This window comes from Perognathus longimembris, chromosome 4 (assembly GCF_023159225.1).
Source record: "Perognathus longimembris pacificus isolate PPM17 chromosome 4, ASM2315922v1, whole genome shotgun sequence".
Classification (NCBI taxonomy): Eukaryota; Metazoa; Chordata; class Mammalia; order Rodentia; family Heteromyidae; genus Perognathus; species Perognathus longimembris.
The window spans coordinates 53632181-53644230 of record NC_063164.1 but is presented as its reverse complement, the minus strand read 5'-3'; the positions used below and the strand labels follow the sequence as shown (position 1 = coordinate 53644230).

The following is a 12050-nucleotide window of genomic DNA, read 5'->3' as shown; positions in this document are numbered from 1 at the left end:
AAGAGGCACATCCAATTTTTTTTTTTAACGATTCACCGAGATCATCTACTACTTAGCATACTTTGCCTCATCTGATAAGTCAGAATTGCCAGAAAGGAATCTAGACATCTACTGGAACAAGGAGAGGGGGGACAGTCAGAGGACACATGTCGGAATGCAGTCCACTGCAAGGACTAGCAATGAGATACCCAGATTTAGATTTTAGTTCTACTTCAGACTATATACCCTTGACAAGGTATTTAATCCCATTCCTTTTCAGAGCTTGCTGACTCATTCTCCTTCCCTCAGAGTTAACTGATTATCTTAAAATAATAGAAGCATATAAACTAATAACTAAGTTTCTATCACTGATTCTATTTAAAAAATAGACAGTGATTGAAGTGAACAGAGAAATAGAAGGCAGCTCTGAAGTAGAAAGCATCAGTGAGTCCTGGAGATGCTCAGGATCAAGAATACCACATGTGGATATTGGCCCCACAGTCCCTTTCAACTTATAAACTCCACTCCAAGATGTTGTTATGATAAACCTTATTGCTGCTCCATAAAGACATAACCAGAGGGAATATGGCCTAGTGGTAGAGTGCTTGCCTTGCATGCATGAAGCCCTGAGTTTGATTCTTCAGCACCACATAAACAGAAAAAGGCAGAAGTGGCGCTGTGGCTCAAGTGGCAGAGTGCTAGCCCTGAGCAAAAAGAAGCCAGAGACAGTGCTCAGGCCCTGAGTTCAAGCCCCAGGACTGGCAAAAAAAAAAAAAAGACATAACCAAAATCTTGCTGGATCAAAAAAATATAATTTTAATGTCAATACTAATTTCTTGAAAACAAAATCAGAGTACATTTTGAGATCTTGGAATTCTTCAAAAAAAAATGCTAGTGGGCTGGGGATATGGCCTAGTGGCAAGAGTGCTTACCTCCTATACATGAGGCCCTGGGTTCAATTCCTCAGCACCACATATACAGAAAATGGCCAGAGGGGGCGCTGTGGCTCAAGTGGCAGAGTGCTAGCCTTGAGCAAAAAGAAGCCAGGGACAGTGCTCAGGCCCTGAGTCCAAGCCCCAGGACTGGCCAAAAAAAAAAAAAAAAAATGTTAGTAAAAAGTGCACAACTCTTGGAGGGAGAGGGGAAAGGGGTGGGGCAGGGGGAAATGAGGGAGGAGGTAACAAGTAGAACAAGAAATGTACTCACTGCCTTTCAAATGAATCTGTAACCCCTCTGTACCACACTTTGACAATAAAGAAAAAAATTAAATAAATAAAGTGCTTAAAGAAAACATTCTATGGGGAAAAATGAGGGAGGAGGTAACGAGGTGAACAAGAAATGTTCAACTCACTGCCTTACATATGAAACTGTAACCCCTCTGTACTCCACTTTGACAATAAAGGGGGAGAAGTTTATTAAAAAAAAAAAGACTTCTATGGACATTTGAAATATGAACTGTAAGCAAAAGGCTGTGTTACTTTCAGTGTCCATAAGTATAATTAAAGTAGCAACTAGCAAATTTTGCTGTGTACATGCCTCCCACCAGGCTAAGTACTTGACATAATTTGTGTCCTCATACTCATAAAATGTCCTGGGAGATTTTCATGTCAATTTTATCATTAAAAATCTGATCCAGGGGCTGGGGATATAGCCTAGTGGCAAGAGCGCGTGCCTTGTATACATGAAGCCCTGGGTTCGATTCCCCAGCACCACATATACAGAAAATGGCCAGAAGTGGCGCTGTGGCTCAAGTGGCAGAGTGCTAGCCTTGAGCAAAAAAGAAAGCCAGGGACAGTGCTCAGGCCCTGAGTCCAACACCCAGGACTGGCAAAAAAAAAAATCTGATCCAGGCTGGGAGCAAGTGGCTCATGCCTAGCTACTCAGAATACTGAGATCTGAGGATCAAGATTTGAAACCAGTCCAAGCAAGAAATGATAAGTGGGGTGTTTGTTTTTTTTTTCATTTTGTCTTATTTGTTCATTTATCTGTCTTTGTGGGAGTTTAAGGGGGTATAGAAATGGAAGAACCAAGGAGGAACAAATTCAGCAGTGGTACTTACTAAAAACACTATGTAGAAAATGAACTAAACAACTTATAGGGGAGAATGGTGGAGAGGAGAAAACTGGGAGAAAGCAAAGGAAGGATGTGCTTCCAAAAAGAAATATACTCATTAGCTGACTTATGAAATGGCAACCCCTCTGTACATCACCTTTGTAATAATAAAAATAAATTTAAAAAATTAAACCATTTGCAGTGCACTAGTGGCTCACATCTGCAGTCCTAGCTACTCAGGAATCTGAGATCTGAAGACTGCAGTTCAGATTCAGATCTAGCAGGAAAACCCATGAGACTCTTACCTCCAATTAAAGTGTCCAGGCCCTGAGTTCAAGACCCATGACCAATCAAAAAGAAAAAAAAAAGCTGCATTTTACTAAAAACATTTGCAATTTCATCATACTTTCCTTCATAGGATATGTACAAAATCCTCTCATCCTACCACACTGAGACATATAGATGCCATATGTATAACCACTAGCAATGAAGACATATGGATTCGGGGTTTTGGAGGGTTTCAGAAAAAAAGCTGGGCACCAATGGTTCATGTTTGTTATCCTAGCTACTCAGAGGCTGAGATCTGAGGATCACAGTTCAAAGCCAGCCTGGACAAGAAAGTTTATAAAACTCTTATCTCCAATTAACCACCAAAAAGCCAGACATGGAACTGTGGCTCAAGTGGTAAAGCACTAGCCTTGAGTGAAAAGCTAAGGGACAGGGGCTGGGGATATGGCCTAGTGGCGAGAGAGCTTGCCTTGTATATATGAGGCCCTGGGTTCGATTCCCTAGCACCACATATACAGTAAACGGCCAGAGGTGGTGCTGTGGCTCCAGTGGCAGAGTGCTAGCCTTGAGCAAAAGGGAGTCAATGGCCCAGGACTGGCCAAAAAAAAAAAAAGAAAGAAAAGAAAAAAAGCTGGGCACCAATGGTTCATGTTTGTAATCCTAGCTACTCAGAGGCTGAGATCTGAGGGATCACAGTTCAAAGCCAGCCTGGACAAGAAAGTTGGCCAGAGGTGGCGCTGTGGCTCCAGTGGCAGAGTGCTAGCCTTGAGCAAAAACGAAGCCAGGGACAGTGCTCAGGCCCAGAAGCTCAGGACAGTGCTGAGTCCAAGGCCAAAAAAAAAAAAAGCTAAGGGACAGTGCAGTGCCCAAGATCCTGAGTTCGTGCCTAAATATTGTCATAACACACACACACACACACACACACACACACATTTCTGAAACAATATCCAGTCAAGTAGCAGGTAATTTACCTCATATAGAAAAGACATTTCTGGGGTATGTGTGTGGGGTGTGTGTGTCTGTGTGTGTCTGTGTATGTGTATGGGAGAGAGAGAGAGAGAGAGAGAGAGAGAGAGAGAGAGAGAGAGAGAGAGAGAGAGAGAGAACTGCACTCTGGCAGTTGCATTAAAGACTCTAGGGTCAGAATTCCTTAGGCTACCTCATTTTCTAGCAGTATGACCTGGATAAAATATTCTGTACCTCCACTTTACCCACTTCAAAGAAGGTTCTCAATAAATTCATTATATTGAAATATTGTAAAACAAATTAAAAATCATATAAAATACTTACATCTACTGATGTCCCTGTGCCACCAAAAACATACATTCTTTCCCTGGGTCAATGCTCTAGCCACTAAATAACCTGTAGGTTAGTCTTGGTGGTCTATATCCAGCGATCTCCCATTCTATGTAATAATTTGTAAAAATACATATAGTAATAATGACACAGCATACAGTCATGACATGGCAGGTCCTATGTGTTTAAATCTTCAAAATATCCCTTTGAAATGAGTTCTCTCTCCTCTCTGGCCCCATCAAAATGTTATATTCCCTATGTTACTACACAAGTAAGTCTTTTCCATATAAGGTAAACTACCTCCTACATAACTAGGTATTTTTCAGAAATTTTTGTCTGGTCACAATACTTGGGCTTGAACTCAGGGCCTAGGGCACAGTCCCTTAGGTTTTTCACTCAAGGCTAGCACTTTACCACTTGAGGCACAGTTCCACATCTGACTTGCAAGATTTTCTTTTTCCAAGCACAGAAACATTATAGATATGGGTATATACTGTGCTTCCTGTGGCCAGGATTTTACATATAGCTATTTAGATCTCAGTGATATATGGACATACAGACGCCTGAGCTCTGAGCAACCCCTACTCAATAATACAACCCTCTCTGTATGTTTCCAGGACTAAGGAAAGGTGCTCAGAGACCCCTGCCTCCCCCAACCCACCCATCCCCCTTCCTGATAGGCAGGATTTGTTGGCCTTTCCTGAACTTCCCAGGAAGTCTGAAATGGGTGCTGCTACGAGTTGCCCGTATAATTACTTACTTGATTCCCTCTAAGGAGCTTACGCTAAGAATTGAGAAAGAAAGCAGATTAACCGTTTGAATACATGGCACCTCGGCCCATCCAGAAGCCTTCCCTTCTCTCCTCCACACAACCAGGCTTCCACCGTCCCCGCCCGTCAAGCCCAAAATGTGATCCAGGGAAATCAATTTATTGCTTTGGCTAATCCTGCTACAATAGGGGTTTCATTTTTATTGTAGGGCAATTAAGTTGTTCGACGGGAAAGAGCAGGAGGGGAAAGGGGGGACTCCTCCATCCCCACAGACAGATTAGTCCCCGCGGTGGCAGCAGCGTCCCCTCTGTCTGTCTGGTGGTGGGTCACACGCAGCTCCCGCCGCTACCTAGCAACGCAAAGCCAGGGAGAGAGCTCGCAGGTTCTCCTCGCCCTGCCCATTCATCCCAGGCCTCTCTCGGTCTCTCTCGGTCTCTAGGTCTCTCGGTCTCTCCCCATCTCTCTTTCTCCCTCTCTCTTCCTCTCTCTCGGTCTCTCCTCTCTCGCGGTCTCCTCTCTCTCTCTCTCTCTCTCTCTCTCTCTCTCTCTCTCTCTCTCTCTCTCTCTCTCTCTCTCTCTCTCTCTCTCTCTCCTTCTCTCCCTTCGTCCCCTTCTTCCCTCCCTCCTCTCCTCTCTCCCTCACTCGCTCTTTCCTTCTCTTCCTCTCCTGGCTCACTCTTTCCATTCCTTTCTACTTAGTGGTCGATTGCCTTTCCCTCTCTCCTCTTCCTTTCTTCCAGGGTCCCCCACCCCCCGCCCCCGCTCGTTCCTCTCTTTCTCTCTCGTCTGTTTCTGCAAAATCTGTCTCCGACAATTTGAAAGAAGTTTGAAGTCATACTAGAAACTTTCTGCATTCGAACTCCCAAAGTCTGGCGGAGCCACCGGGCCCCATTCATTAACACAAAAGCCACCACTCGGGGTTGGAAAGGGAAACCCTTGGAGAAAAATTCTCCAGTCTCTCAGTAGCTCTCTGGGCCAATCCCATCTCCTGGCCTTATCTGGGCTGGGAACGGATCTGTATCGTTAGATGCGGTCTCTTGGGGGTCACGGAGAGACCAAGTTTCGCCGGTGGAGGGAGGGGCGCCCTGGCCCCCGGCCCGGGGCGCGCCAGCAGACCAGCGGGCGGAGCGCTGCAGGTGGAACGCTGAGCCCCGGCCGCGAGGAGGAGCGGAGCGCCGGGCCCGGCCAGCCGTCCGCGGGTCGCCGGAGGAGGCTGCAGCCCTGCGAGGGAAACTCCGAGTCCCCTCGGTTCCAGAGCAAAAGGCTTTCTGGAAGGGTCAGAACAAGCTCGCGTGGGGACAAAGATGAGACCCCCGTGGTGCGCTGTCACGCAATCCCGCAGGATTGCACTCCCAAATTGGCGACTGCTGGGTTTCTGGGCGGACGGAGACGGGGAGCTCCAGATCTTCGACGCTCTTGGGGCAACATGAGCGCCCTAGGAGGAGCAGCTCTCGCGCCACCGCCCTACACTGGCCCCGGAGTGGCCTCGCTCTCCGCCAGCCCGTGGACTAACACCCCCCCCCCCCCCCCATCGAGGGCGCTGCGCGCAAGGCTCCGGCCACTGATGGCTTACCTTGGCCCCGGACCGGCACAAGGCTGGCGGCCAGAGCCAGCAGCAGCGTACCAGCCACCGCCGCCGCCCGGCGCTCCATCACCACCTCGGTCCCCGGCCTCGCCGTTCCTTCCCCGGGAGGTGGGCGCGCGCTGCACACAGCACCGGCAGAGCTTCCACTCTCGACGGCTCCTTCCTGTCCGCACTTCAGCTCCCTCCTAGTGGTAGAAAGGCAGTCCCGACGCCTGAGGCATCCCGTTTTCTAGCAGCGCCAGTCCCCACCCTCCAGACCATGCATAAAGCCCTTTAGACCCGACCGCCCCGGAACTAGCATGCGGGAATCCAGCGGGGCAGGCCCCCTGCCGCCCGGCCCGCCCCCTGCACTCCGCTGCGCCGGGAGGAGTGGGCACTCGAACACATGCGCGCTCCCACACGCACCCGCCACACTCGCGCACACTGCTGCGTGCAGTCCTACAGGAGTACACCCTCCTCCCCATCACACACACTGACATTCTCCCACGCTTACGCACGCGTGCACACACACACACACTCCTCATTCACAAACATTCCCGATTCATGGAAATCTTGACTGGCGGGCGCGCGCTGCCCGGGGCTCTCCGCAGAATTTGTCCCAAAACAGAGAAGCGGGCCGCCCCCGGCAATCCACGTGAAATCTCCCACCGACACAATCTTACAAACGAAATGAGCAATGGGAAGGAAAACAGTAGGGAAAAGTCAAGAACACAGTGGGGGAGGACCATGGAAAAGGGAGAGAAAGGCAAAACAAGACAGAAAGAAAAAGAAGAGACGAGACAGGGATGGGAGCGCAGGATTTCTGGGGCTCCCTCGGCTCACGTGAGGCTCTACTTTTCCCCATAGAGTTCACAGTGCTTGGTTGGGCTGGGTTTTTCCAAGTTGGAGAGGTGTTTGGAACAATGAGGAAGAGACGAAGTTTCACTCTCTTAGCTTTCAGAAGAAGCCACATCTACAGGTGTCATGGTTAGATCGCGCTAGAAATTTAATTTTAAAGGATGAACGTGTCCGTGGTGCCGGTGTTTATTAATGAGCTCGAGAAAAACGAGTGGCTCAAAATACCGGCTGGTCCCTTCTTTGGAGAGTTGTCGCCCGGGCTGGTGGGAGCCGACTCCCAAGTGTACACGGCGGATCAGCAGCCCACACGAGCGCTCGGGAACTTGGGCGGGGGGTGGGGGGGCTGCTGCAACTACTGCTGGCGCTGGGCGCGCTCTAGGAGCCCGCGGTCCCAGAATCTTCTGCTCCCGCCCCTGAAGCAAGCCTGTGTCTGGGACGCAGAATCCTGCATTTCTGGACCCAGCCTCCTCCCCCACCCCCTCCCCCAGCAAGTCAACTGGGCTGTGACGCGTGGAGGCGGTAGACCTCCACCCACGTGGTCCCCGGAACAGGTCCCGCTACCCTCCCCCGCTTTGGGGGACACCACCTGCTAGTTACCACCAGCCCCTTCAGCCCCGATCACCCACAGTCTGGTACCCAGAGGGCCCCAACCACCCAGATTGTGTGGCTTTGGTGGGCTTTAGTTTTTAGGGACAGGTGTTACTTTGGGAAGGCCAAAAAAAAAGGGAGATGAGAAATAGATACTAGCGAGAAAACTGACTTTAAAACAGAAGAACAAGGTTGTGGAAGGAGAGTCGGAAAAAAAAAAAACTGGTCAATCCAGAGTTGTGTGCACTGGCCAAAGTCACTGGAACTCTTATTTGCCTCCTGCTGTGCGGCGCCGAGAAAGGGGAGGACTGGGGACTCGGGGGTTGGCGTGAGGAGCTGGCGAGTGCAGAGGACGACCTGGGTGGGAGGAGGGGAGCGGTGAGGGGGTGCGGTGTTGCACTCCAGTCTCCGCTAGTGATTTATGCAGGTTCCGGGCGGCCAGGGGCCAGGGCGATGGTACGAGACCGCGCCAGGGTCAGGCTGAACCAATGCCCACCGGGGCATTGTCACTGGGCGTCCCTACACCCCCAAGTTACAAAGAGCAGCCGCCAAGCCCGGGAGGCGTGCGCCTGCCCGGGGCCAGCAGGTGGGAGAGAAAACCGCGTGTGCCACAGGGGCTGAGCTTGGTCCAGTGCGCGGTGTGGGTGCGCAGGCGCGAGCGTGCATTTGTGTGTGTGTGTGTGTGTGTGTGTGTGTGTGTGTGTGTGTGTCCTTTCACTGTAGCAGTCGGGGCTACAAACATTCCTTTCTGCACTGAAGGGTTTTCCTCATTGTTGTTGTCTTTGTGCTCCAGTGTTGCCAACTTACTGGAATTCCTGACGTGGTTGCACAGCGGGGCTCAGGCTGAGCTTGTGAGCCAGCTGCGTTTGTGTATGGGGCCGACCCCACGGTTAATCCCAGAATAACGCTAAGGGGGCAAGGGGAGTAAAGAGGAGATCAGAAGAGGGTGGGGATAGAAGACCCCTAAAAGTGTGATCCATCCTTAGCACTCTTTATCACACACACACACACAATTAAAACACTAAAACAACAGAACATTTTCCCAAAGTGATCCCAAATTCGTGGCTCTTGTTAACGCACCACACACGTGTTTTACATAGCTTGAGCATCCAGATTTGAGAGGATTAAGCCTGTGGACCAGCATCGGAGAAAGCCCAAGTCCAAGCAGCTATCATTTAAGCCAGCATCATTAAGTCACTCTGTAATGCAAAAGTGTAATTGTGTTGTTTTTCCCATACACATAAAGAACAGTAAACCAAAAAGAATAGGAGAACGTGCTACAAAGTTAAATTCTTGGCAATGATTTGTGTTAATCAGCTTCTTTAATAAATTTTTCTCACCTATATTATCTTACTTCCTCATCTCAACACCAAATTACTGGAAAAAAATTTTTCTTTATGCTACTGGAAATTGAACCCAGGGCCTTACACTTGACAATCTACCACATGAGTAACACCCCCAAGTCCTGGTGTGTGTTTGTTTTTTGAACTAAGTCTTGCTAATTTTGCTCAAAGTAGACTCAAACTTGTCATTTAGATCAGTTGAGGTAACAGACTTCTGCCACTAAAACCTTTTGTTTCTGTCAAGAACAAGCTTCTTGCTTCCTGCAGTGGCCAAAAAGTTGTAAGAATCTCCTTGAGTTTGTTTTAATAATCCAATCCTGATCTTCCTCCTGAGTGCCACACACCCAACCGCCCACAGCTCCACCCTCAACCAAGAGTCCATAGACCTCAATCTCAGCACCTGCAGCCTGAACTGCAAAGCATCTGTGTCTCCCTAAGGAGCACTACTATCCAGTCCAGAGGCCAAACCTGACACCTGACGTCTCCCTCTTTTCAACCACATGCAATCAGCCAGGATATTCTATGATTCACTGCTTCAGATCTACCCACTTTTCTCCACCTCATTGTCAGTCACCAATCTCTCATAATTTCCTTATAATAGATCCTTGAGGTGTCTCTCCATTACATATTTATGAAATCAAGACTAAGAATTATTTTCAAATGTGATAGCACTGAATAGAAAACAAAATAACCTTCATGTGGAAAAGATATATATATATAGTTTGAAAAATGATCATTTCTATAAGTGCATATGTACATAGTAATATGTATCATCACATAAAATACATTTCTATCTTTTTTCATTACTCTTTGGGAAGTATTGGGTATTGAACTCAGGATATCAAACACATTAGGCAGGTACTCTCCCATTTGAATCATATCTTCAGTCCCTTTCAAAATGTATCTCCCATAGTTATCTCAGTCAAAGAGTTTGAGGTATCTTTACTTAAATAGAGATTGGAGTAATGTGTATGTGAGAGAGAAAGAGAGAGAGAGTATTGGGACTCAAACTCAAGGCCTTACTCTCTCACTTGAATTTTTTTGTTCATAGCTAGCATTCTACCACTTGAGCTTTTTGTTAGTTAATTGGTTTATTTGTTTTGTTTTTGTTGCCAGTCCTGGGGCATGGACTCAGGGCCTGAGCACTATCCCTGGCTTCTTTTTGCTCAAGGCTAGTACTCTACCTCTTGAGCCACAGCTCCACTTCTGGATTTTTTTCTATATATGTGGTGCTGAGGAATCGAACCCAGGGCTTCATGTATACGAGGCGAGCACTTTACCACTAGGCCATATTCCCAGCCCTTTGCTAGTTAAATGGAAATCAGAGTCTCACAGACTTTTCTGTCTGGACTGGCTTTGAACTGTGATCTTCAAATCTCATTCTCTTAAGTATCTAGGATTCCAGACATAAACCACTAGTACCCAGCTAAAGATGAAAACTAGGTAGTGAGACTTGGCAAGTGTTTTAATAGGTTCTATTACTGCTTAATCATGGTAAGAAAACAAATCAAAAGAAAACTGCAATTGGACATATAGTTGATTGTGAAGACACAGCATGGACATCCATATGGATGATGAAAAGAGACTCAACAGAAAACCCAGGGGACTCCGAAGAACCACTAAGTCACCATGCTGCTAACAAGTGCACCATGTGCACAGTGCAACAAGCTTAGGTCTGCTCTCAGTGCAAATATCTCCACAATTCCTCCATCTTTACCCAAGTCTCCAGCTACCACCACTGGATCATTTCAAAGACTGCAAACAACTGAACAAAGACGTTCTGAAATATTCGACCCGGACAGGTCACAGAAGGAAAATTTAAAAGTGACAAGTACAGTGGAAAATAAAAGAATCTAATAAATGATATGCACAGACCCTTAGAAAGAGGAAGAATCATGCCACAGAGGATCACAAAGGAAGGTAGAAGTAAGGGAGGACCACAATAGGTGTCTCTACTGTACTTCCCATGGAAGGGGGCAGACATGGCAGAGTAACAGAATTAGAATGGACTAAATTTGTACTTGAAAAACAGGCAGGAAAGGAGGAAACAAATGCAGCAGTCATATTCACAAGAAACTATGTTGAAAATGAACTGTACAACTTGTGAGGATGGGAGGGAAAAGCTAAGAGAGAGCAAGGGAAGGGGTGACATTATCCAAGAACAAATGTACTCTTTACCTGACTTATGTAACTGTAACCCCTCTCCATATCACCTTTCTTTTGTCATTCATGGGGCTTGAACTCTGGGCCTGGGTGCTGCTCCTGAGCTCTTGAGTTCAAGGATAGCACTCTACCACTTGAGCCACAGCACCACTTCCAGTTTTCTGTGGATAATTGGAAATAAGAGTCTCTCGGACTTTCCTTCCTGAACTGGCATTGAACCATGATCCTCAGATCTCAGCCTCCTTAGTAGGTAGGATTGCTGGCATGAGCCACCAGAGCCTGGCTCTATATCACCTTTATAGTAACAATTAAAATTTTAAATTAAAAAAAGAAAAAAACAGGCAGGAAGTCAAGGTAAAGTAATACAAGTATGTTAACAGGTCCAGAACAAGGTGTGCCTAACACCTGTAAGTGGGGCAGATGTTAAAACAGTGCCCTTAGGAATAATTAGTACAGGTTTAGGCAAGCCATAGCAGAGCATCACAAGGCCCAATAGCTATACCCTTAGGAACACATAAGATGATGCTAAGTGAAATGAACTCCATGATATGGAAACAAGTGATATATCACAGTTGTAACTACTTTCAACGTCCTATGTGAATGTGTAGTTTCTATTATTGATGATGTTTTGTATCACCTTCCTATGTTTGTACCTACACTATCTCTGTAATCTTATCTGAGTATATTGGAAACCGTGTTTACTGGTATTGGAAGTAGGAAATTCAAAGGGAATACCAAATTCGAGAGACACGGGGTAAAAAAAGAGAAATAACTACAAAAGCAATACTTGCAAAACTGTTTGGTGTAAGTGAACTGAACAACTGGGTGGGGGGGAGGGAAGGGGGGGAGGGAGGGGGGCATGAGGGACAAGGCAACAAACAGTACAAGAAATGTATCCAACGCCCAATGTATGATACTGTAACCTCTCTGTACGTCAGTTTGAAAATAAAAATTTGAGAGAAAAAAAAAAACAAAAAACAAAAAAAAAACAGTGCCCTTAGAAAAGGAAGAAATAGCTGGGGATATAGCCTAGTGGCAAGAGTGCTTACCTCATATACATGAAGCCCTGGGTTCAATTCCTCAGCACCACATATACAGAAAATGGCAAGAAGTGGCGCTGTGACTCAAGTGGCAGAGTGCTAGCCTTGA

The 12050-nt window shown here is 47.1% G+C and overlaps 1 protein-coding gene across 1 annotated transcript in view; it reads right to left on the bottom strand.

Annotated features, from left to right (window-relative positions):
- Lrp2 (LDL receptor related protein 2) overlaps nt 1–6208 on the bottom strand; it is a 195972-nt gene extending 189764 nt beyond the window's left edge. The window contains exon 1 of the mRNA XM_048345285.1: nt 5959–6208. Within this exon, the coding sequence (XP_048201242.1) occupies nt 5959–6037 (79 nt within the window). The 5' untranslated portion in view covers nt 6038–6208. The remainder of the gene's footprint in view (nt 1–5958) is intronic.
- Nucleotides 6209–12050: the final 5842 nt, after the last annotated feature.